The sequence below is a fragment of the Tachysurus fulvidraco genome, chromosome 21 (assembly GCF_022655615.1).
Source record: "Tachysurus fulvidraco isolate hzauxx_2018 chromosome 21, HZAU_PFXX_2.0, whole genome shotgun sequence".
Lineage (NCBI taxonomy): Eukaryota > Metazoa > Chordata > Actinopteri > Siluriformes > Bagridae > Tachysurus > Tachysurus fulvidraco.
This window is the reverse complement of record NC_062538.1, coordinates 14,221,181-14,249,059: the sequence shown is the minus strand read 5'-3', so window position 1 is coordinate 14,249,059 and position 27,879 is coordinate 14,221,181. Positions and strand designations below refer to the sequence as shown.

The 27,879-nt window shown below is 37.2% G+C and overlaps 1 protein-coding gene across 2 annotated transcripts; it reads right to left on the bottom strand.

Annotated features, from left to right (window-relative positions):
• Nucleotides 1-11: 11 nt before the first annotated feature.
• On the bottom strand, nt 12-27,879 carry olfm1b (olfactomedin 1b). Of its 2 annotated transcripts, none has more exons than XM_027152901.2 (6): nt 27,496-27,879; nt 11,589-11,738; nt 10,701-10,856; nt 7,122-7,341; nt 5,836-5,942; nt 12-2,714 (listed from the first exon to the last, which is right to left on the bottom strand). In XM_027152901.2, exons 1-6 carry the CDS (start codon nt 27,559-27,561, stop codon nt 2,052-2,054), a joined length of 1,362 nt encoding a protein of 453 aa, XP_027008702.1. In that variant the 5' UTR covers nt 27,562-27,879; the 3' UTR covers nt 12-2,051. The 2 variants fall into 2 exon arrangements, with proteins under 2 accessions (XP_027008702.1, XP_027008701.2); XM_027152900.2 differs by lacking the exon at nt 27,496-27,879 and adding an exon at nt 16,632-17,207.

Sequence of the window (27,879 nt, the reverse complement as noted above, 5' to 3'; positions counted from 1 at the left end):
TTATTATAGTACATACATTGGGCATCAATTATTAAGCTCAATATAAAAAGATTAATAGGTCAATTGTTTGTGACATACCTTACACAAGAAATAACTTTATGCATACTTTATACAATTATGCATAATAAGACTAATTGATGATAACTTGATCAACAATAAACCATATATTCTGCATGAATTATAGCACTTTTATATATGGATTGTATTGTTGTGTAAAAATTGTGTATTTTTATTATGTTTAAGGCCTTTAGGATTCTCCCTTATAAAGAGTGAATTACAGAAGTACTTTGAGGTCTCTATCAAAAACTCATGCTTGTTTACTAGGACAGTGACTCAGAATTACTTTTTGTTTAAAGAATTTTGTGAAAATCAGTTGTTCTCATTACATTACTGGCAATAATTATATAAAACATATAAAAATACATATAACAGAGAGTGGGCTGCTCTGTCTGTGCATATCCAAAAGCTCAGCTGACAGAAGATTTAGGTTTTGCTTATTACTAACTGACCTGACATTTCATGCACCTAGCTTTCTGTTTTGAGGACATTACTAGATTCAAATAAAATTGTAAATCTGGAAAAAACCTTTACATTGGTTTAACTCATTTAAACTGAAAGATTGAATGATGTTTGACCAGATATTAGTTTGATCAAACACATGAAATGCACATGAAAATTGTGCAAGGGTTTGATGAATAAGTGTATATGTGCATGTTTGAGCTCGCATGAAAGCAGAAACAAGGAGAATCAAGAAATATTTTGAGAATTCACCTTCAAAAGAACCATTAAATGTGTCCTGTGAGAAGTTCTGATTAATATTAAAGACCAAATTGTTGCATTGTCAGACTCCGTCCTTAGATAAGCAAATAAACTAGTGAGAAATATTGAGAAAAAAGTATTTCATGTGCAGCATGCTAAAAGTTATGAAAACCAAATAAAATTAAGATAAAAATAGTGAGCTATCCCATCCCATTTTTCTCAGGTTAGACTCCACATCCACAGCAACCATAACTAGTGTAAAACAATTACTAAAAATAAATAAAAGTCTATAGGCATTGGTCAAGACAAAAAGTAACAACATATCAAGGTAACAACTTACTAATCACAAAAACAGAACAACCATCCTGGGTGCCAATATCTAGCAAAAAACACAAACATACTGTATATGTGTATATATAGATCATAGAATTATAAACATTCCAACCATAATGCTTGCATGGCTAAAAACTGTTCATGCAAAACAAAACATATTCACTATTAGTCACAAACACAAGTGTTAAAGGTCCCACATGAAAGTTCTACCTGAACGTCCTCTTTAGTGGGCATCAGTATACTGCGTGTAGAAACATTAATGCTGAGTGGATGTCTGCCTTGATATGTCAGTCAGCATGTTAGCACAACTCTGAATGGTGCCATTCTTTCATTTAATGCATTTAATGTCTTTGGTCCAAAAGGCTACATTGCTTTACATACACTGATACAGTAGGGCTTTAGAAATGGTAGGTTCAACTATAATCTCAAGAGATAATATCAGCAGAACGTAACCAACAGTCAGTGCCCTTATTAGCTCATTTTTGATGAGTACATTATTTGTCTTCAGCAAATGTATTTCAGCATTTATTTTTGCTTTTACACAGATAAAGTTATGTGCTTGTGTATGCTTGTCTATAAACAGGTAGACAGCTAGAAAGAGTGAGGAAGTGAGAGCGTGTATACTGTATATAGGAGGCCTGATGGTGAAACGAGTGGCACTTTAAATCTTCTCCATTTTGTAAGAGTTATTGTTTGTATGGAGTTTTGAGTGTTTGCTTCATTTCTGGGCTGGGTTCGGCTGCTTCCTCTCACCTCCCAAAAACATGGTGGGCAGGGGGCTTGGCTTTGTTACATCATTCTTAGTTGTGAATGTGTGTGTAAAAATGAGAGTGCATGGTGCCACATCCAGGCATTCCATCCAGTATCCGTCAACAACTTGTGTGTGACCAGGATAAAAATGGATACTAAATGCTTAAACATTAGTGATGTTTTCATTTTTCTGGTTGAATCTTAAAGTATCAGTGAATGAGGTGAAAGAGGGTAACATTGTAGAGCACTTGGTGTCCATTGTTCCAAGCATAGAGTGCACGATCCCGTGGGTTGTAGTCCAGCATGGAGATGTGAGAGTACTTATTCTGCAATGGCACATCAATGTACTCATAGGTAGAGGTGTTGGTGTGGTAGGCATAGTAGACCTTTGTCCCTCCAGAGTACCCATTGGTTACATAGAGTGTGCCACAAATCATAAAGGATTCACCTGCACTGCGCTTTGGATGATTGGTTGTCCATGACTTGATGACCTGTAGGGTAACTGGATTGAGCTTGCTGATGACAATGTTTCCTGCATTTTGATTTGTGGCATAGACAGCCCAAAGCCCATGTTCATCCACCATTAGGTCAATGTCAGAGTGGCCACCCCATGCATAGTGGTACACATTGTTGTACCCAGCACTGTCCAGCCTCTGGGATTTGCTAATGGTAGAGGTCTTGAAGTCAAACTTGATGATAACATGGCTCTGGAATTTGCTGAAATAAATTGAACCGTTGTAAACCACTTGGCCTGTTCCAGACCAAGGGTGTGGAAGGCGGTGGGATGTGAAATTGTCTGACGTCATAAAGTCTGACATGGAACGATACTCCCGCACGAAGCGGTTGTTGTGATACCCATCCATATACCATACCTGTAGATAAAAAATAAAATATTTCATAAAATAGCATATCTCAGAAACCTTTCTTTTCATACAACAAAGGGGATAAAACAAAACTTGTCATGGAACCTACAAGAATCATTTCAAATCCTTCTGCATTAAAACACTGCTTCGTATGACCAAATCCTAGCACTGCCCCCAAGTCCTGCCACTCTGAGAAAGTGGGGCATCTACAAGTGGGAAAATATAGATCATAACTACAATCTGTAGATTCATAAAGCTTAATCACTCTATTTCACACAGTAGAGGGTGAGAGAGAGAGAGAAGGGGAATGAGCCAACAAGAATAGTAGTGCAAATATAAAATATGCTTATTGAGTGCCAGACCTATCCACTTATTTAATAATTTGCCTCAAAAATTGGATAGCATATATGCTCTATGCTTGTTTCTGTTTTATGAAATGCAACCCCAGCATTTCTTTTGCAGAGTTGACTGTTTTTCAACAAGGCTTTATCTGTGAGAATGCATTTACAGTATAAGAGATGTGCATGCATGCTTAGGATCTGCAAAACCAGCTTGATTGTATTTTGTTAATGGACATTATAAACACGGTGAAACATTCTCTCACACATACAAGACATGCTGAAATGTAAAGCATTTCAGCACAATAAGGTTTCATAAATTCCATCTGGTTGGAAGCTCTTGCAGCACCAATAACATACAGTAGTTGTTTGAAAATGTAGATCAAAAAGCAAAGCAAATAGTATCAGAGTGCTATTAGAGTAAACCATTTAACAGTAGTAGCATTGGTCAGGGTGTAAAGTTTGCCTTTACACCCCATCATACCGTGACTACAATCCCTTTCAGAATTACCAGCATCCTCTCTAAAAAAAAATAGCAAAAACTATTCCCTCAAATCAACCTGTATTTTTTCTGCTGCCTGCATTGACAACATTATTCTAACTGCTCAAAGCTTAACATACCATAGCTGTAGACAGAATAACATAAGCATTCTACATTAACTGCTTCACTACTATAGACTTATGCATTGACTGCAAAACAGTGGATTCATTTACATGTACAGCATTTAGCAGACTCCCTTATCCAGAGCAACTTACTTTTTTTTTAATCTCATTTTTATACAACTGAGCAATTGAGGGTTAAGGGCCTTGCTCAGGGGCCCAGCAGTGAGAACCTGGTGAATGTCGAGCTCACAACTTTCTGATTGGTAGCCCAACACCTTAACCACTAGGCTACCATGTCCCTACTTGGTGGTTTCACAATTATCGGCACTTACATGATTACTGCCTGATAAAGCTTCACTTGGAGAAAAGAACTGTATTAAGCTTTAACAGCAAGGGACATGTGTAGAGGGATCTTGATCCACTAAAGGATTTTAATCCCCTCCTTGCAGAACATTTTAATCCAGAACAATTTGTCCTTTAAATTCTCCAGGTTGTGCAAATAGCATGCCTTCTTCAATTCAGATTACAACTTACAACCTTGGAATACAATTTAAATCTGGAGACTTAAATCTGGAGACTTACAATTTAAATCTGGAGACTTAAGAAATGACTGTACTGCACATATATAAGGAGGTGCAGTGCAATTTATTTTGTTTGATTTTACATTTAAGGTTGTAACTGATCCCACAAACTGCACCTAGGACCACCAACCAGCCGCATTCTGCAGGATGCTCAGGTTACTGTACCTTAGTGGAATGAATCAATTATAGAGCTGTCACAAAGCTCAGGACTTAAGAGGAAATGCATGTTCAGTAACAAAGAGACAAAGATTAATAAATAAAATATATTTTTTAAAGCAGACACTCAGAATGGCTAATATGCTATTCAAATACAGTGTTATTACTACAGGTTATTACAACTATTATCAATTTTCTACTATTATCAATTTTCAGCTTAAGATATGTCAAATTTTAAGCGGGGATATAAGATGATTTATTGGACGAGAAATTGAGATTATTCAAATTATTTGCATCTTCTTAGACCAGAGGTTGGAACATTTTTTTGAGTAAAGATGCATCTAAACCACTGCTTCCCAACGTGGGGTCACCATTTTTGATTGTCTTGTGCTGCAGTCTCCTATTCTGCAAGCAGAAGGTGTTTTCAGTTCTTATCTATTACATAATGTGGTAAATATGGCAACAAGCAAAAGCTAGCCACTAACCATCCATTATATTATTGAAGACAGTATGGTGTACTTCACAATACAGAGTGTGGTTAATATGACTCATAGCTGTGGCTGCAGCACTTTGTTAATGTCATAGCCAAGAGGTATGTGAGGCTTTGTTGAAAAAGTGACAAGTCTTCAAAATGTGTTCTTTGTGGTGAGCAGAATTATAGTAAAAGCTGAGCAAAACGAAGAGGAATCAGGAAACAAAACAGGAATTTACAAATTGGACCCACAGTCATCAGGCTTCAGTTTTTTGAAACATCAGAAGGAAGAGTTTTATGTAAAAAGGTCTAAGAACCACAGGTCTAGACTGCCATCTTAAATACAAGCACTTGTATTTAAAGCTGAAAAAGTGAATAATGGCTATATATAACTGCATGAATAAACTCAATCAAATTAATGACTTACTTACTTTATTCAACAATCACTTCCACCTACGTCATCTAGAATCTTATAAAATAGCACTTGATCAAGCACGGTTTTTAAACAGTGAACTAGAAGTGCAGCAACAGAAACTTTGAACAGTTACATATGTGTAGTTCATACTTTTAAAAAAGAAATCAGTCCTAAAGATAAGCATTCTCTCCAGTTTAAATGGGTCTCCTCCAATCTCTATGTAAAGAGGAGTAGATTGGAGGAGACCCATCTAAACTGGAGAGAATGCTTATCTTTAGGACTGATTTCTTTTTTAAAAGTAACACATGCACTGCCATTGAGAGCAATATCAAATACCTGAATTATTATTGCTCTCAATGGCAGTGCATGTGTTTACAGCTTAAAACAACCAAGGCCAAACTTCCATCTTTGTTGTACTCAATCTTTACCCCAGATGCACATCTGTCCGAGTAGTGGGAAAGGAGCTATGTCTAAGAATTTTGATATTAACTTGTCACTCTTGTCTCCGTTCGTATGTTTAAATCAATACAAATATTTGGTATTATTGGTATTTGTATACACTCACTTTATTATCTCCCTCTGGAGCCAGTGGGTCAGTCATCCAGGCTCCGAAGCGAGATCCAGATGTTTTAATAGTTACAGGGTCACTGATGCCAGTCAACTTTCCACATGCTGCAAACACACACAGAATAACAAATCCATTTTTGCATTTGTGTGAGATTATGTAAACTCCTAGTAATTTAATTTAACAACTGAAATTTATTTACCATTAAAGAGATCCCTGCTACAACATTTGAGAAGCCCTGAGGTGTTTACATTTGTTATGTGTGTTATTCTGTCAAGGACTTTGGCTGTTGTCCTCGAATACATTACTACTAGAATACATTAATACTAGAATACATTAATGATCTTTTTATTGGTTTACCAGCTAAAACTCTGAACAAATTTTGACAACTCAGCTGCTAGAACAAATAACATCATTAACAATTCAGATATGCTGTATTCTGTATATCACAACTGAGCTGTTACCAGTTACAGTATACTGTTTATCACTTCCCATATTCAACATAAGCTTCTTTTTATTCATTTTAAAGTATTTCACTGTCTGGCTTCTGTTATCTCTTTGAGCTTCTACATACCTACCAAACAGCTTGCACCATCAGGTCCTGGGGCAACAAACTGACATTGTTTGACATTGCAGACTAACTAGTGAAACAACCCCCAAACTATGGAATGTCCTATGCCAAGCTCTTTGCAAATGCAATTCTATTGCTTCTTTTAAAATCCCATTTTTCCTGTTATATTATATTGCAAAATACCATGATAATATCTAATTTACATTATTGCTTGTACAGAATTTAATAACTGTAACAGGCAGCTAATTTGTTAAACTCATTATCCAAATCATAAATAATTATAATAATACTTTTTGTTGTCTTCACACTGCTGTCAGTATGATTAAAGATATAAGACATTTGATTGATAAGCTATATACAAATCTCAAAACCAATAAAAAGAGAGATATTGAACTGTAATTGGTGTTTAGATTTTATTTTTAGGTGGTTAATATTTGTTGACAGCACTGCCCCCTGTCCACTACCATCTTTATGAAGAACGCTGTTCATTCCTCCAGTACAATTCCAGAGTTTGGTAGAATCTATGTCAAAGGGCAATCTAAATGAGAAAGTTTGACTGTTTGTACATTTACAAAAATGCACTTATATAATTTATCTAAAAACATACAACATTCCTGGCTTGCAAACGACCCTAACTGAAATAACAGAAGACTAAGCCTTGCTAGGAAAAAGCACAATTTATGAAAAAATGTGACAATTGTATATATGCACATACCAAGTTTCTGCATACATGCATGTAGTCTTTCCTCTAAGCTGGTGATGTGCAAGTGCAATTCATCATAGTCATACGATCCCATTTCTTGCTGAAGCAATGCCAGACTGGCAGTCACATTCTGAACTTCCTGCTTGAACTGTAGAACAAGCTGTGTGTTCGCCTTGTACTCTTCCAACACAGGAATCAGTGGCCTCAATTCTGCCATTTTCTCTTTCATGGCCTGCAAAAATCCCACAAATTGTCTCAGACCAGCTACATATGTTCTGATACTCTGTATAATTTTCCAATAAGGAATCACTTTGACCTCCTAAACAAAATTTCTCTTTGTCAGCTCAAGAATTCATTATATCAGTCTCTGGAAGGTATAAATGATCGAAATCAACAAAACTGTAGAAACTAGGAAATGGTTTCACCAACATGGTTTGTTTATTTGATTAATTAATTAATGAATACTGCAGAGTCCATAAATGGTGAACAAGCTGGCTGTAGTTTACTGAGTCTGTTTATTTTTAGGTATTTCATTGGAAGGAAGACAAGGTTAGCAAGAGCTTTCAGATTGTAGAAGGTTTCTCATTTTTCTTACAGTACCCTGTCTGGTCAGATTAGAGAAGCGATGAAAAGTTTGGTTTAAAAAAATTCAATGAAAGAAATATATATTTACAATCAAATGAAAAAATAAATGTAGCGTATGAGGTGGTCTGTCTTCCAAAAGCAGTTTTTACATAACTCCATTCTATGGATAAAATGGCCAAACTGTCAAATGGTCAATCAGGAATGATTATGAAGTTTTATTAATGGAAGAACTTATGTGCAATTCTAGACACCTGTGATGAGCCCTGTGAGGAAATAAATAAAGATTTTATAACATTTTTAAAGATTATAAAGAGTGAAAACCAACACTTTGCAATGCCAAAGTGTAAAAAAGTGGCCATAATTGTGTTTATCTGAAAAGAATAAAACAGGACATGATGTATGGAGTTAATGGAAGAGTTTCCTGTTTGTGTTCGGCTGAATGAACCTAAAGGGACAGAAGCCTTAGAAGTAAACAGGGCTCAGAACAGGAAGCATACTTAGGACATACTAAGAGGAGATGCCAACTCCTTGTGGTCTTTGAGGACAGACTGTCAGACTGTATATTTTCACACCTCCAGTGTCACCCAAATGAGGATGAGGTTCCCCTTTGAGTCTGGTTCCTCTCATGGTTTCTTCCTTTACCATCCAAGGGAGTTTTTCCTCCCCACAATCACCTCAGTCACCTCAGACTTGCTCATTGGGGATAAATACAAACACATTTAAATATATCTATTAATCTTGCATTTTTGTATTATATTAATCTTTATATTAACCTTTTGTTTTTTGTTTATGTTCTGTAAAGCTGCTCTGAGACTGTCAATTGTTAAAAGTGTTATACAAATAAATTTGAATTTGGAGCCCAATCTCATCTGGTTGGATCTGTGAATCTTTAAATTGACAAGTGATTCTTTTTTTCCACACATATTTGTATCTTACTGATTCTGTATATTCTGTTTCTTAACATGATGCTCTTGTTATTTTTGACTCTGTTTTTTTTATTGTCATCAGTGCAAATTTATAATTCGATATGTTGTAAAATATAGTTGTTTCATTGTTCCTTTGCTGGTATAAAAAATTAGCAAGCTAGTATTTGTGTATGCATACACTTAGCAATAATTAATTTGACCACATTTTAACTAATGGTTAGTAACATGAACAGCTTTTTTTGGACAATCTCAGCTAAGAAAAGACAGACATTACTTTCAATTTCAAGCTGGAGATATTTGAAAATAAACAGACATTAATGAAATCAGTCAAAGCAGATTTAAGCATTACTGGTTTCTATACAAAGGCTGTGGTTAAATAATCATGAATAAAGTACACTTAAACAGCATCATGTTTCATCCTAAAAGAAAAGAAAAAACACCATTTAACCATTTAGCCACAAATTACACCATCTAATGTTTTTGTTTCAAGCATCTATCTGACTCTTTGTGTGATGAAGTATAAGAGAACGTGTGAGTACATGTATATATGTAGACAGTGTAGAAGAGCAGTTATGAGGCCAGAAACCAAATTATTGTAAAAATCTGAGCAAAAATCAAGTGCTCAAAAGACAGAAGAATTTTGTAAAGCACTTTATTGATTTTCATGTGTTCCAACAGCAAAAGCTAGACATGCTCAATTTAACATGTTACAAAGAACAGTGGTTTTCAGCCAACTTCCATTACCTCTAAATATTATTGCAATAAACATATATTGCATAAAAGCAAATGAAATTCAATATGAGCAACTAGAATTATAATTATGTTCATATATAAGCAATTCACTACAAAAAACAAGAATACTGATCATGATTTATGTAAAAGTCTCAAATAACACCTAATAAAAGGAGGTGCATGCAAAGAGAAATCTATTTAGAATGATTAATGTGTAATGGAATACAAGAACTGTAACAAACGGTGTGATTCGTGCCCAATCGTGGGTTAGACCTGCCTCTTCTGGCCTCAGGCTCTTCTATAATGTCTTTATAGTTAGCCCTGCAAGCAAGAAACAACAAACTGAGCATAGGGCACTAAGTCTCTAACCTAACTAATACACACTCTCATGCACACAAAGGTACATATGCATTCAATCATGCATGCAACAAATGCACATCAAACTTAGGATTTATGCTCACAATATTGGTTCAAGCAATCTGTGCAAGTAAGAAATCATGCAGTGCTCTGTGACTATTCTGTGAGGATTTATGCATGTTCTGATGTAGAGAGTGATGTTGAGAACAAATGTGAATGCTATGGCTTTAATTACCTCTGAATGTGTTAAAACAAAATCTGTCTGAATGTTTAACTTTTAACCTTATGTGAGTTAATGAATATTTAATGGTTTATTGTGCATTTCTGATGGTCAGCCAATTCAATAATAATAATAATAATAATAACAATAATAATAATAATAATAATAATAATAATAATAATAATAATAATAATAATAATAGGATAATTTACACAAATTTTAAAAGTGTTATTGTGAAGAATACTAGCTACTAGCTATCACTTTAAATGACTAGACTGGTAGAGTCTTACTTTAAACCATAATCTACAAAGATATGATGGTTATGAAGGTTGAGCAACCTGTAACTGAGTAGTAAACTGTGTGCATACTGTATATATAACTGTGTGTAATATAACTCATGCATGGTGAGAAAAATAAACTGCATGCTGTTTATTCACTGTCCCACTGTCTCATGACACATATTATTGAGCCTACATTTTGCTGCCATATGACGATTGCATATTTGTGCCAAAAAAGTGAATGTGCGAAATGTGTGGGTTTGAATTTAACAAATGGTCACTACCCACTGCTCCTACACTCCAGTCAAGATGCTAAAGCAAAAGTTCCATTTTGAATTCAGGGAAAGTTTCTAATGGATTCCTTGTGTTTTCATACGTGTGCCTTCTGTCTATACATTATCAGGAATACTGTATTTAATATGGAAATGCGTTGGGAATTTTTTTGAACTTTGAATGTGTGTGTGTGTTTGTGTGTGTGTGTGTGGTGGCATACCTTGTATTGCTTGGCAAGGTTTTGTTTGTGAGTTTCCTCCACTTGGCGGAATTTTGTTTCCAAACCTCGGAGCTGGTCCTCCATTCTGACCACATACTGTAAATCCTTCTGTGTCCGTTGGTCCAGCACCTGAATGGACCTGGTCATGTTCTGCACCTATACATTCATGCACGTAAACACCAACACACAGCCCCAAACACAGAGAGAACACTGTCAGGGAATAATATATTCTATATTATGTTAGAGCCCTATGATTTCTAAAGACTTATGGAAGATTTATGGAAGCAAAAATAACATTTCAAATATGAACACAGACATGCATAGAGATTTGTACAGACACTGTAATCATGCTGAACAAATGAAATAATTGAGTAATCTGCAGAAACATTTTAGTGGAACAAGCAGGAACATCTTATTTCAGCTTATAATATTCACTTTTTTCTTACAACAGAACTGAGCACACTATTAATATAACAGATAAAACGGATGTATGATGTATGTGAATTATAAAGTACGTTGTACTTTTGTACTTTATATCAATATTTCCATACTATCAAGCAAACATATTAAAATCATCAAACCATACTATAGTCTATATACAGTATAATCAGATTTATTGAAATGATTGAGATGCTCTCTCATCATCTACGGTTGCATTACATCTTATTTTCCTCATGTAATTCTAAGGGTCCCATTAGGCCATAAATCTGTGTGTGTGTGCATGTATGTGTGTATATGTATGTGGTGTTGTTCATTAATGCTATGATCTCACACACCTCTGGGTGCCATTAAAGTATCTTGTTTCTCACAAGGATATAGTTATCTAGAAAACGTCTCCAACATGCAAATTGTGCCTGTAACAGTGCAACAAATAATCGAGTCAGTTACCTTCTCCAGGAGCTGCCTCAGTTGCTTGGTGCGAGAGTCTCTGGAGCACATAGTATGCTGGGGAGCAACAATGGTACACACACATCTTCCCTCAGTGTCCTGAGCTGAGCTGTACACTTGCCATGTTTCATCCAGGTTAGAGGGCAAAACCTGAGAGAGTGGGTTGAAGGAATAGGGGTTGGGGTTTTGGGGGATGATAAAGACAGTTAACACCTTTCAAACTTTATATTTCATGCAGAGTGCCCTCTTCACTTTAGGGAATCTGGAAAACATGTTTGGTATTGCTCGACTATTCCCCACTGTACCTATTCTGTATATAGATATTTCCTCATGCAATAATTTGCAATAATTTAGTAATTCTTATAAACAGTTAAAGCAAAATATAGCTTCATTTTTTTTGGCCCACATATTGAAACAATTAAAACAATTCTTGTTATTGCTTATTTGCCTCTGTCCTTGATAAATAATAATGAGCTTTTACCTCATCACTCTGTTCTGTCAAAGAAAAATTTAAATGAAAAAATAAAAATAAAAACTGGTAACGAGGCAAAGAGAAACACAAAACAGCAGGTATATGAAGGGGAGGCAATTAAGGAACAGGTGTGCAGAGTTGAGGAACGGGATAAGGGTCGGGTGGGACAACACATGAGAAGACAGAACAAAGAAAAGCACATGTCACATTACATAACAACAAAAAAAAAACTTGGAATCGTCCAAGTCATTTAAGACCCACTGAGAATGCCATTTTAAAATAACTGAGGGACTTTTCCTCATCGTGAGGTGAGATTAGTTTCTGTATTTTCAGTTTAGTGCATTCCCCTGTTTCTCATTATGATGCAACTGATCAGATTTTAATGCACATAAACTTCAATATTTATATTCTTTTTATTGTTTTATTCCAGTTTATATAAAAGTTTAGGCACCCTTGAATTTATTATGTGAATTTCAAAACATACTATTTTAAAAACAACATTTTCCTACAAATCTACTTTATATTTTGACATATTTAATAGAAAAACTATTTCTTTTGGTGTGTGCAAAAGTTTGGACAACCTACAAAGTCTGTACTTAGTAAGATCCTCTTTGGCATATATCACAGCTTGGGAATGCATATTGTAGCTAGCCAAGTCTATCTATTGTTTAGCTTGCTTTTTTTTTACTTTAAATTGTAGAACATCTCCATTTATAAGATACACTTATGGCATCTTGTCTGCAGAGAATGTATTAAGATACATCTGTTTGTTCCAATCAGTGAAATGTGAAGGTCTTTATAAAAAGTTTCTTCAAGTAGTTTTCATGGTTTTGGATCATTAACCTGTTGCAGAAGCCAATCTCTTTTCAGTTTCTTGACTGATTGACTTAGTGAGTCATATTTGCTTCCAGTACTTTCAGTTATTTATTGGAATCCATTTTTGCATTTGTGTGTGCAATGTTTCCTGTGCCAGTGGCTGCCACACAATCCCAAAGCATAACAAATATAAGTCAATTAAGAGTAAAAAAAGTAATTACGTAATAATACCAGAAAATTTTAGGTTCTTTCCATCAAATGCTGCTCATTTATCCCCCAGAAGATACAGGTTCAGATACAGATGACTCTTCCCTGCAGATCCTGGTTGTGGCAAGCAAAAACACAAACAAAATGGTGCACCACTTTTGTGTAGATCCTATCTGTCATATAGGGGATATTGCTTTCCCTTTTGGGCCATACAGCAGTTCTAGCTGAGGACATTCTTGGTCTTCCAAACTTGCATTGGCTCCTTCAGTTCCCCTTAACTGCAACTTCGGGCAGTGAAGATTGCACAATGGAAGTGATATATTTTTATCTATCCTTTTTGTAGGCATTGATTCAAATAATTTTTATATCTTCATTTGGGATCCCATGATTGTTGAACATTAGCACAAGGATTGAAGAGTCTGTGTTTATTCTTTTTCATTTCCAAAAACTATTTACCAAAGATTTCATTTGCATTTATGTTTTCATACAACTGCAAAATTAAATCTCTGTGAAATGTTTCCATATAATTTCAAGAAAACTTTTCACTGAAACAAATAGAATGTGTACAGTTCTCAAACTATTGAACAGTTAATCAATGTCCATAAATGTCCTTTCTACAAAAACACACAGACTCACTGATTGGTTGAGTTTTGTTTAATTGCACACGCACACACACGCGCATGCACACACACATACAAACAAGCAGAAGCTTACGCAAAGTCCCATCTGCTCACACTACGTCAAACCACATTTCCCTGCAGTTTACCATCAAATTCAAATTCAATCATGTGTCTCATAGACAGCTACAGAGTCATTCAGGGAAATAAAAACCAAGTGTTTCTCACATTGAAACATTGCCGAAAAGCAAAGAAATTTCCCAAAATTTATCACACATTTTTAAACTATAAAGAACGCTCATATCTAATAACAAATATTCAATACATCATATACAAGCAAGCAGAATATAGAGTCATTTGTATACACATTTCACATACACTGCTGAGCCATTACATTATGAAATGAGTGCACCTGGTAAATGAACAGTGCAGTAGGTGAAGTTCATACATGAAGTTCATGAAGTTCAATAGAGGTGCAGTTGGTAAAGTTGTACTGATTTATCAGAGATTGATAAATGACTAATTGTAATGCCTCTATAGTGAGTAAGTTTAAAAATTGCCAGAATTGCCACACTGCCAGAATCTTCATGGAGTGGTTTAAGGAAAATGATGGTGAATTTCTTTTAATGCACTGGCCTCCAAAGTCACTGGACATGAACCCAAGCAAACATTTGTGGTTCCACTTGGAAAAGCAGGTTCGCACTACATCACCACCACTCCTAATGTATAGCAAGTGGAGGAACTGCTGTTGACATTATGGTGCCAGATACAGCAAGAAACCTATTGCCACCTTGTTGAATCAATTTCTTGCCATGTGCCAGCTGTTTTGCGAGCTAAATGAGGTCCCACATTTTATTAGGTAGGTGGTCATAATTTAATCGGCATATAATCAAAATGAAAAGTGTTAAAATATAGCCAAATTAAGCACAGCATTAAAGAAAAATGTGTACCGGTGGTCAAAAGAACATAATTTGTAATAACTAAATATATATTAATATTATTATTATTATTATTATTAATATATATACTGTATATACCAAATATAATGTATATACACACACATTAAAGCATAGACAGAAACCACAACAGGAGATCTTTCTCAGCAATTGTCCATTCTGGAAGCTTTTAGACAAGCAGCTAAATATCAACAGGACAGTACCAGATGGCTCATATTAACAAACACAATGATCCGATTTATAGCCAGAGAAATACTTCTGCTTACTTTTTCAGCTCATGTTATAAGCCTGATAAATAGGACACAAATTTAATTGTTAATAATAATTATTTATCTTAAAACTTATTACAGAAATATACAAATTAAATACACAAATTACACTTATTTGTGTACCTGTGTTAGAACAATAGCTGTCATAATTATTCATGCTGCTTGAAATGTTTCATTGAACTGACTTTTGTCTTGCTCAGCACAATGAGAGTATCACATAAACTCAAACACATTAGACACCAGAACAAAAGAGTCTGTTTCATAAATGAATCATGGCGATCAGCAAAAGATTTTGTCTTCCCATACTCTCTCCCTCACACACACACACACACACACACACACACACACACACACACACACACACACACACACACACACACACACACACACAAACACACACACACTACAAGTGTACTACATTTACATACAGGTACATTGAGACAAGTACATTTGGTGTTTGTACTACTATCATTTGGTTTGCAGTAAGCTCAGAATACCTAACACAATACATCAATTAGAATGCATACATTTATTTGGGGAAATGTTTTCAATGAAATTAAAAATTAATTGGTGCAGTGGTAAAAAGTTCAACCAGAAACGTGGCCAAGAAATTGTGCCTTTCAGCATTGGTACATCTTCAAGCACCTTCACATGACAATGAAACCATCATCAACCTCCCAGACCAGTAACTTTTGGATGGACAAAAGTAACTGTTTTTTCCAGATAAAAAAAATCAGGCTCAACTTCTCATAAAATGGTCTCTTAGCTGTGAGCGATTCTGTATGTTGCATATTTTCTTATGAAACAGTAAGGAACTGCAAGGTTATGTTAAACTGTTTGACTGACCTAAACAAACCTGTCAATAGCTTTGTGAATTAGCTAATTGTGAAAAGCAATGAAGAGCACCGCATTTGGTGGTGGATGTATGAAAAGCACAACAAGAAAATACCAAAATTTGGAGAAACACACCTAAAATTACTAGAAACTTGTTGCAATTAAAGCTAATTAAATGGCATAACTTCTCAATGACAAATCAAGTGAGTAGTGTATTTTAGAAACATAACTTATAGAAACACTCCTACATTGTTAAATAATCATCTACTGGTAAAAGTTCCAACCAGGCTGACATCTATTTCACTCTGTAAACAGCCACTGTAATAACATAGTGGTTGTGTGAAAAGTAACATATTAGTTACTTGATTTTTGATTTTACCATTCTTTCCTAGCTAGAGAATCATTGTGGAAATCTCCAGCCTTACAAACACTTTCCATAAGTTATTGTATGCGTACACATCAAAAGGGACCAGACTCTGCTGATAAATCTTTCGAAAGGAATATTAATAACAAAGTAAAAAAAAATGAAGAAACCAAACAAAAAGGCATGTGCATAAAACGGCCACCCTGTAACGCACGATTATGTTTGCTGATAGATAGATGGATGGATAGATGGATGGATATATAGATGTATAGTTGGATAGATAGATGGATGGATGGATAGCTGGATAGATAGATAGATAGATAGATAGATAGATAGATAGATAGATAGATAGATAGATAGATAGATAGATAGATAGATAGATAGATAGACAAATGGATAGATGGGTGGTTAGTTGGATAGATAGATGGATGGATAGATAGATGGATGGTTAGTTGGATAGATGGTTGGATAGATAGATGTGAGAAAAAGTGCAGGCTTGCGCACTTACTCCTATGCTCCGGTCTGGGTAAGGGGTCCGTGCTGCGCTCAGCGCCGTGCCGTTGAGGCCCACAAGTGATGGGAGCGTCTGCGACATCCAGTTGGTGATCATGGCCATCGTGCTGAGCACCACGCCGATCTTTAGCAGTGGCACCGTCATCTTTACTCTCCACAGCTCTCATTCATTCATACCAGTGTGCGCGCTACCGGAGAACCGTCAAAACGCCTGGGAGAGCCTCGCGCTTTGGGGTCTTCTGCTCATCTGTGTCCAAACCGGACGGTGACATAGTGGGTTTTTTACGTTACGGGAGCCGGTGCGCGACGGTGAAACAGCACATGGGAATCTCTCACATTTTTTTAAATGAAGAACTGTTGGCACGCGCGCCCCTGTTCCTTCCTGCTCCGCTCGAGAAGCACGCGCCGCCGCGCGCCCCCTTTATTAATAACTGATGTGCAATGACGTCAGGGCTACTACAGCACCACGCCTTCGACAGGCGCGCGAGACCCTGTAGTCCAGCACCGACGCAGCGTGATCAGCCAAGGTCACGTTTCATTTACTAGCAAGTTGCCACCAGGTTAATTCCCTGAGTCCTGGGTTTGATTTCATGCTATTTTAGATCAGAAAATATTAGTGCGGCTATGCACTAATATTAACTAAGAATGAAGGTGCGCAGAAATTCAGTTACAGTGCATATTAGAATGAAGGTTTTATTTACAAAAAACCCAGACCAAAGAACAAAGGTGGCACTGTTCCCACAAATCACACAAATGATCTTCAGTGTAATGGAAATCCAGACTTAATCATGTTTAAACACATTCCTGTACGGCGCCTACTGACTGCGTGAAGAAATCAGAACTAGTTGCGTTGGAGTGCAAGTGCATCAGTGCAGCTCTATCGCCCTCTAGTGGCCGTTAACAACACTGCGAATACCACTGATTCTGTACATTATGCTGCATCACTACAAAACCTTTTAGTAATTCATTGCCTGGATTAGTGTTACATCAGTGATCGCGTATATCAGTACAGTAGCTGATGGAAGTATGTTATCTTGCACTCTAAAATGTGTGCCAAGACACCACTAGAAAGTCAAGCACTCTCTAAAACCACCAATTGCATCAAATAGTCGAAGCAAAGTGTCTACAAGCCACAATCATCCCCAGAATTACTACCATCCTAAGGGGGGAAAAAGGCTATAAAAAAGTCTATACAGTTCATTAATCATTAATCGTTTTAATTGCGGTAATTATATGCCTATTCACTAAAATAAAGCTTATTAAAATGCTTTTAAAAATATGTCATTATTATCATTTCCCCTGCATTTGTGCAAACTCCCTTTGCCTCCATTCCAGCAGTGACTCCTCCTATAATGCTTGCAGAGAAAAGCAGCACAAAGAATCTAAAACCACACCTCTATACACTCTCTTGTGGACTCTTGTGTTCTTCCACAGCTCATTCCACAGCATTCCATGCACTGTTCTGTCAGGATACTGGGTGGATGTATGCCAGATTTTGTCCTTGAAACCTTTTTTGTGTAAGTAAACCTTAAGATCTAACCACAGTCCATTGTGCTATGTCTTCTAACATTGTCTAACATAACGCCTTTGGCAGAAAAACACACATCATAGAAGGTCCACCATAAGTAAATGGGGTGGGATTTATATTTTCCTTAAGGCAACCCTTTTTTTTGTTAAATCAAACCCACCTCTTGGATAAGAAGCTCTGTTTTCTCATATGATCATAGGATCTGGTTCCAGTCGAATATTCTGGATCTTGCTAACTACATTCTGTTTTGAAGAAACCCCAAGCCATAAAACAACATGAATTCATGGCATGTTAACAAATTACTACTTAGCTGTAAAACAAAAAATCATTTTCACAACTATACCATCTTGTATATTTGTGAAAATGAAGTCACCTAGTATTGAAACAGAGACCAAAAATGAGGGAGAAACAGGGAGAAAAATGTGGTGTTTGGAAAAAAAAAAGAGCGAGATAAAATAAGTCATATTAGGAACAATAAGTTTGAAAGATCCTGGGGGTTTTACCCTAGGGACCATGATGTTTAAGGAAAATGACATAACCACATGTTTGTTTTCTTCTTTTGCTTTGCTGCTCGTCTGAAGTTAATATTGGCACATTCCATGAGTAGCTGCATTAACACAGACAAATTTTCCACTTTGAAGGAATATATATGTGAGGTCACCCTTTAAAGGGACCAAACTGGTCAGAAATCACCAGGCACAGAGTATCTTCATTATTGATGAATTGCCAGACTTTTACTATAGCTGTCTTTAGCTCATGCTTGTTCTTCAGAAGTTGTGCCTTCAGATTTGTCTTCAGAAAGTGAAATGCATTCTCAATTAGATTCAGGTCTGGTGATTGGCTTGGCCATTGCAGAACACGGTTTTTGGTTTTGCCAAATGTCAAGAGCTTTTCAAAACTTATGCTCCTTTTTATGTTCCTGAGCTCACGAGTGTGATCTTTCCTTGAAGCTGCCAAATAAAATTGATTTGGTTACACCAGATATTTTTGCTATCCCTCTTGTGTGTTGTGCAACAACTGAAGAGAGCTAAGATCAAGATAAAGTGGAAGAAATCACTTGTTGCAGATCTTGCAACACTCCTGGCCAAATTCTCCTCAGATGTGACCTACCAGCACTGCTCGACTGGAGGCGGGCTCTAAGTTCCGATACCACCATCTCTCAGGGTAAGAGGCAAGTATACTACAAGACTCGTTTCTGTTTTGGCACCAAGGTGGTGGAATGAACTTGCCCTAGGGGTCCGAACAGCTGAGTCACTGGCTATTTTCAAACGATGGTTGAAGACCTACTTATTCATGAAACACTTCAATTAGCACTTCCTTCCCTGTTTGTTGCATATATGTTTATAAAGACAAAACAACAACAACAACAACAACAACAACAACACCAAAAAACAACAATGGTATATCCTGAGAATGTAACCTAGTGAACCAGAGTTAATGTATCCAATGAGAGAGATTTAAGCACTTCTGTACGTCGCTCTGGATAAGGGCATCTGCCAAATGCTGTCAATGTAAAGGGTTATGATTTTATAGCCTAATGATAACTTGCTTCTAAGCAGACAGCTGTGAGATGAGCAGCCAATTGTCCAATTACCTTTGTCCCTTAAAAACCGGGGCCACACCTAAAAAGAGCTATAATTCCTACACCATTCAACCAATTTGGGTGTAAGCTGAAAGTCTACACATTGACGACATATTTTTTATTTAATGTCACCACCAGTATTCTGTTATAAACAGCTAAAGCAGCTAACAATAACTGTGAATATCCAAATATTTACGGAGTTTGTGTGTGTGTGTGTGTGTGTGTGTGTGTGTGTGTGTGTGTGTGTGTGTGTGTGTGTGTGTGTGTTATGAAGCCTCCATCCCCTACAGCAAAATCTTTGTTTATCTATTTTTTATGAAAGTGCACATTGTGATAAGAATATAAATATTCATCATGCATTCATCATCATTAACAGCTTTTATGGTCTATCCCCAGCACATCATCTTGTTTACAGCTGTCATCAGTATTTTTAGCTATAAAAGAAAACTGAAATGGAAGCCCTTAAAATTGCTCCATCCTTTAATTTACATCAAAGGATTGTCTTTATTTATTCATGTAAAATGGTGTGTGGATTGCTTTGAAAGAAAACCAAACCATTGCTGCAGTCTTATTGTAAATTAATTTGGCCACTTTTATTGAATTTAATTATTCATGTAATGGCTCCCTTCTCGTCATGGGCTCGTAATTATGTCAGGATGCAACGATTTTTATTTTCGGATTAAGCAGGGATGCTACAACAATTTTTTTTTTTGTATGATAACCATAAAAGCCAGCAGAACAGTTTCGGGTAGGAAACTGGATAACCCTATCCAGTAATTCCTTCAATCCATCCACTCATCTATCTATTTATTCATCAGGCCTTATACTTACTGCTTAAACATTCAACCCACTCAGTCACCCAAATGGAGTAACTTGAATGATTCCCTTCTTCCCTCATGTAGTGTTCGGTCCCTACACTGAAAATTCATGACAGATGATTAGTGAGGAAGTACACGATTTCATAGAAATTGCTCTGGTTTTCTCATCATTGTGTAGTATTAGTCATGTCCCATTTGCGAAAAACAATCCAGATACCTCTTAACTGGCATCACAATGAATAAACATAAGATGCTAACATTAATTACTCACATATTAAGGTCCAAATAGGGCTGACTTACTGTACATAAGAACAATTACAGCTAAAAGTTGGTAAATTCCTGTTAATACTACTAAAGTGGACAGTTTCTTTCTAAAATGACACACAAAGCAGGGTAGAAGACTGGAATTATAATGCAGAAAATATACCATGAGATAAGACACGATATCATTATGCAATCTCGAGATATTATGAAAGTTACTTAAAATATGAATTATTAAATAGAATACCTAAAATGGTTAATTAAGATGTTTTCTAAAATGTTAGTATATGTACTTAAAGTAAATAATAATGATAATTTCAATGTATTATCCATGGTTATATTATGGCTTGTTAATCTCAGTAAACTAAAAAATAAATAAACTAAAAATAAATGTAGTGTATACATAAATGATTAAATCTATACAGTACAGAATATTTGCTGTATGATGCCGTTTTTTCTGAGAACCCTTCACAATCAATTTTTTTCAACACAGAAAAAGTGTATATGCCATATATCAGGCTTAAACACAGTTATAGCATATGTCATGTATAAAGTCAAACGAGCTTGTAAAATCTCGATTTTTCTCTGATCACTCGCGATTTTCTTACCATTTTATATGTTTAAATATCATGTAAACATTTTAATCATCCAAAAGTACAAGCTTAACAATAAAATACAAGACATTAGCATTTCCAAAATTTCTGTTTTAAGAAGAGGACACCCTCCTCCATAAAAATATTACCAGCTTTTCAGTATTCAGCTGGATGGTGATATTGCACTAAAGCATAATACGGTCAGTCCCACCATGCCTCTGCTATCATAAGAAGGACAATCACCTGGTTGAAAATGGACTGGAGTACCATGATTTGACGAAAGTGGTCTTGTGGTCTTCCAGATATCCTAGAAAATCTGCATCAGCAGTTCAGGACCGTGGCCATCAATCTGTCACAGTTGGGTGAAGGATGTCATGTCTGAGAGGATGTCACATCAATGATGTCATGGACCAGATCATTGCATGATTACAGACAAAAACATTATTAGTAATTAATTTAGTCCAGTGCCACCAACCAGTAAAGCTGGACAAAAGAATCCAACAAGCACAGGATCACATGGCATCATGTCACCTTCTCAAGGCAAACAGGTCGGTGCTATTGGGAGGATATCCATTTCCAGGACCAATGTCTAGTCAAGTGTGAACTTTGCCCTGACCCTCTGATGCACCACAGAATTTCTCAGGGGTCATATATGAGGCATTGGAGAATTGAGCGTGCAACCAAAACACTACTCACTAAAACTGAACTGGAAAAGGCAATCAGGTGAAGGTGAGGTGAGGTGAGCGCATTAGGGTACTAATGAAGACCCACTAGTATTCATCAATTTCTGTCTGCTCCAAGGAACAACCAGAACATGAAGAGCCTGTAACCCTGAGAAATGCTATTGGGAATTACCTTCTAGAGCAGTGGTCCCCAACCCCCGGGCTGCGGACCGGTACCGGTCTGTGGACCAAATGGTACCAGGCCGCCCAAGGAACATTAAATTATTTCCATTTTATTTACTGTGGTGTATTTCTCTCGGGTTTGTGCGACTTTCCATGGACGAGAGGTTAACCGGGAGCTGAGAGACGTCACCTAAAGCCGCAGCAATACCGTGCGTAAAATATCATGATATCGGGCCAGATTTAGGTGTCGTCTGGAGCTGAGCGGCTGCAAGCGGCAGTGTCATTGTAGCTTTGGTGGAGAGAAGGTGTGTATTGCTCTTCTCTCTGTTCACCGGTACTTTCTCATGTTGAACAGTGCTTGGTGTACGTGTATATTGTGTTTGCTCAAATTTAACCCACAAATTAGCAAAAATGAGTACGAAACAGACGTCGTTAGAAAGTTAGAAACTCTGCAGGTGTTCTGGATTAAAGTCATGGCGGAATACCCTGAGATTGCCACCACAGCACTTAAATCCCTATTGCCATTTCCGACATGCTATCTGTGTGAAGCAGGGTTTTCTGCAGTGACAGCAACCAAAACAAAACAACGGAATAAACTGGACATAAGCAACACACTTCGGGTGTCATTGTCCCCAGATGGAACCGTCAGGTTGCAAAGAAACAAGCTCAGGGTTCTCATTGATTTAGCGTTGTAGTGAGTTAAAAAGCCATGTTTAAATACAATTAAAGTAAAATTACCAAACATTGACCGGTCCGCGGCGAAAAAAGGTTGAGGACCACTGTTCTAGAGAAGTTGGGAGAAACGTTTGCATGATATATGCAGGTGGTGTGCAACATGGTGGAAACAATAAATGGTGAAACCTCTGGCCACCCTAGAAGCATCATTGTGCTAACTTTTCATTGATTGAGCTCCCCTCCAAATGAATTGATAAAAAAAAACAACCTCATCATTGCATTCAAACAAAATGCACAGTGGCATTGCTTTGTGTGAATTCAAGTAGATTACACACCGCCTGAATTTTGCTTCCTCAAAGCAGACAGGGCTGCAGAGGCACTTTTTACAGTAATCTCCCACAAAAGAAATTGTCCACTCTCTTTATGTCACACACACTTTGTGAACTGTATAATTTTTTACGGATTAAGTTGATTTATACCAGCAACAGGTCAAGCAATTTAATCAAATGTAAAAGTTATTATTTGAATGTTGGCAAGGGACCAAAAGACAGCAGGTCATACAGTGATATAGTGATAACGTCTATGATGTAAGGTGAACAGACAGAGGTGGGGCACTGCAAATATACCACCCCACAGTACTAAAACTATAAAGAGAGAAGGTCCCTAAGGCTTTGACACTGGGGTTCTCTAATTATTCATAAATTACAATTTCTCTCACTGACATTCCTATATAAGGAGCACTAGATACTGTCCATAAAGATATTCAAGTAAAATCTACATTTTGTAGAGGTCCCTACTCCTTTTTTTTCCAACACATGGAAAGGATGGGCTGTCCCAGGTTACAGGTCCCAGATAGCACTGGGTGATACTTCAATCACAGTCTCTGAGGCAGAAGAGCAGCTATAGCACAATCATGACAGAGTGCCTTACCATCGAGTGGGTGGTTGTAAACTATTTGGATCATGACCAGCTCCACTGGCTTTACCACATGAAAGAGGCCAACAGGCAGATCACTGATTGGTAATTGCAAATTCATCCATTCAATTAATTATATTGCGGTCCTCAGGTTAGGGGCACAGATGGCTATATGGATTTTTTTCTCCAGCCTGAGGAGGGAGTCAGTAACAGACTGAATGTTTCAAGTCAGGTGGTGGGGTGTGTGGAAGAAAGTGTCTTGGGAAAGGAGTCGTGACTTCATTGAGCATAAATCTGTGTGAGATTAACAATGCACTTTTTTATACTGTGTCTTTTGTAATAGAGAAGTTTTGCCATGCAGAGCATGTGTGAAAATGACAGTTACATTGCTCTTCAAATATCCTTCCATGCTGAAAAGAAAAAAACAAACAGGCTCTCACACACTCTCTCATGCCTGCATCCCATGCCCTCATACTGTATGGTCATTGTACAGGTTAGAAATGTCACGTGTGTGTCTGTGCTAAAATAATAACTGCTAATTCGATAATTTCTGTTCTTCTGGCATACTTTTAGGTGATTAAATCATTTAAAATCTAAAATCTAGTTCTTTTCTCTATTTTTATTAAATTATGAAAGAGCATCACAAATGTTTTGACAGCCGGTATCGGGTTGCAAACTAAATTAATTAGGCTTACATCTGATTCACTACATCACAAAGCTATCAAAGTAGTTAAAATTTGATATTCACTGTCTGAGGAAAGCATAAAATTATGATGCCTGTGCAGTATTAGACATTAGTTAGATGTAGTTTTGGGAATATATATTAGAGTCAAAGTATGTATACAGGAAGATTTTTTTTGTTTGCCAGTATTAAGCCACAGGGATTTCCCAAGCTACTACACACATATAGTCAGGACAAATACCTTACACATATAAAAATAAATAAAAAAAAGCTCCTTAATAGCTAAAGTTTCACACCATGCTTTATATAAAACTATGGTCTGAAATGTTCATCTCACTTGAAATGCTGATAGAAATATGTGAGTTTTCAGTACCAACTCCTTCTTACTTTTGCAAAGTATATATTCATTCACTAGGAAAAAACTGTACCTATGAACATGCATTTAGTTATTTAATTCATTTAATTAACCAATAATGTAATGTCACCATAATGCATAATACAATGCAGACATAAATCAAGAGATTTGATTAATATTTGTATTAAATATCAGAATGGGGAAAATGTGATCCCAGTCACTATGACCATGATATAGTTCGTGCCAGAAGGCTGGACTGATTATTTCAGAGACTGCTGATCTCCTGCAGCTACAAAGGCCACAGGCTTACTGAAAATTGACAATTGAAGATAGGAAAAAACTTCAAATCTTCAACAGTTTTGCCACACTGCAGCTTTAAATTCCTGTTTTGGGCTAAGTTTGTACTCTCCATGGATGTAGAGAGCTTAAAAAAGTGACTATAGTCTTCCTGTCGGTTTGAACCAGTCCGGCCATTCATTCAATCAATCAATCAATCAATCAATCAATCAAATTTTATTTATAGAGCACCTTACAACAGCCAAAAGGAGCACAAGGTGCTTTCCAGTAAAACAACAATAAAAAACAAAATAAATAGAATCAATAAGAACACAATGAACATAAAATAGCAGTTGAAACCGGGTCTATGTGTTAAAAGCTTGTATGAATAAATATGTCTTCAACTGCGATTTAAAAATACTCATTGGAAATGTGCTGGAAGTGCGTTTCACAGCTTTGGTCCCTTGATGGCAAATTACCGGCCTCCAAACTTCTCATAATTATATTTGGGAATGACCAGAGAGGTATGTCCAGAGGAGCGGAGAGATCTGGCTGGTTGGTAGACCTTTATTAATTCTGTGAGGTAGGCTGGGGCCAGACCATTGATGGCCTTGAACACACAGAGAAGGACCTTATACTCCACCCTAAACCGCACCGGAAGCCAGTGAAGCGAGTGGAGGACAGGGGTGATGTGTGAGCGTTTGGAGGTGTTGGCCATTCTCCTGTGACGTCTCTCATCAACAAGCCATTTCCACCCACAGAACTGTGGAGTGCGAAAATGCCAGGACATCACCAGTTTCTTAAAATGAATGAACCCATCTGGCACACCAACCAGGTCACAGTTAAGCACACTGAATCACATTTTCCTCCTTTCTGATGTCATGTGAACATAACTATTATATACTGTCTGCTTTGTTTGATATATGTGTTAAGTGAATATGTTTCAATAAAGCTCTGTGTGGAACTATATTTATTTTAATTTAAAAGTTTCTGTACTTGCCCTACTTCACTTAAAACTAAATAAATAAAGTTGACTCAACTATAGAACTGTACAACATTGATGACTGAAATAACAACGTTGAAAAGATGTCTATAATGATGCAATCAAAACTCATTTTGAACGTTTTTTTAAGATGTCTTGTGCATGTGGAGGTCAAAAGTGAACACACAGGATTACAATTATATGCTGGATTCTAAATTGTCGTCTTTTGAACGTAGGTACACAACAGTGTCATGGAAATAGCTACTTTACTGTAGTAGTGCATTTAATGCCCACCGGAGAATAATAATGTGTACCTGCTTTTACAGGTTCACTGGTTTATCAGCCTCACTGCTTTAACACCCTCACTGCATTAACAGGTCCATGCTTTAACAGCCTCACTGCTTTAACAGCCTCACTGCTTTTACAGCCTCACTGCTTTTACAGCCTCACTGCTTTTACAGCCTCACTGCTTTAACAGCCTCACTGCATTAACAGGTCCATGCTTTAACAGCCTCACTGCTTTAACAGGTCCATGCTTTTACAGCCTCACTGCTTTAACACCCTCACTGCTTTTACAGCCTCACTGCTTTTACAGCCTCACTGCTTTAACACCCTCACTGCTTTTACAGCCTCACTGCTTTAACACCCTCACTGCTTTAACACCCTCACTGCTTTAACACCCTCACTGCTTTTACAGCCTCACTGCTTTTACAGCCTCACTGCTTTAACACCCTCACTGCTTTTACAGCCTCACTGCTTTTACAGCTTCAATAGGCTCACTGCTTTTACAGCCTCACTGCTTTAACAGGTCCATGCTTTAACAGCCTCACTGCCTTAACAGCTTCAACAGACTCACTGCTTCAACAGACTCACTGCTTTAGCAGACTCACTGCTTTAGCAGACTCACTGCTTTAACAGCTTCAACAGACTCACTGCTTTAGCAGACTCACTGCTTTAGCAGACTCACTGCTTTAGCAGACTCACTGCTTTAACAGGTCCATGCTTTAACAGACTTACTGCTTTAGCAGACTCACTGCTTTAACAGCCTCACTGCTTTAGCAGACTCACTGCTTTTACAGCCTCACTGCTTTAACAGCCTCACTGCTTTAACAGCCTCACTGCTTTTACAGCCTCACTGCTTTTACAGCCTCACTGCTTTAACAGCTTTAACAGCCTCACTGCTTTTACAGCTTCACTGCTTTAACAGCTTTAACAGCCTCACTGCTTTTACAGCTTAAACAGCCTCACTGCTTTAACATGATCTACTTCAACCATGTTGTCACTGAATATCACGCCTATAATTCGTGATGGGAGAGCTGCACGTGCGTGTTTGAGATCTGAACGTACTTGCGTAAGTTTCGTGCCCGACAGCATAAGCACGACGATGCTCAGGAGTTTACTCGCGGGCTGCATCTCCGCTCGCAGCAGTTTACGCGGCTTCTGTCCTCTTCGCTTTTTTTTTTCTTCTTCAGCGGCGGAATGATGTCGGAGCTGGTATCTGCCTCGTGTGGTCGTCACTGAGCATTATGCTTCTCTCCGCCGGTGGACAGTTCGCTTCTGTTGTCTGTCAGTGAGGAAAAAGAAGACCGAGCTGCTCCTGCATCTGAAGTTTTTAGTTCGGTGTGAGGAGGAATAGAGCGCGCGCGCGCGCGTCCAAGAGACCGGATGTGACACTCAGCCGCGTGGGACAAATCAGCAGACAGATATATTCTATATCATGTAACGTGTCAA

Bases quoted from the DNA above. Each gene is read 5' to 3' on its own strand.
- olfm1b (XM_027152900.2), bottom strand. From the start codon at position 16,781: ATGACGGTGCCACTGCTAAAGATCGGCGTGGTGCTCAGCACGATGGCC. The intron at 10,857-11,588 runs GTAACTGACTCG...ATGAATGTATAG, and splicing joins TGAGGCAGCTCCTGGAGAAG to GTGCAGAACATGACCAGGTC. The intron at 2,715-5,835 runs GTGAGTGTATAC...TTTTATCTACAG, and splicing joins CTCCAGAGGGAGATAATAAA to GTATGGTATATGGATGGGTA.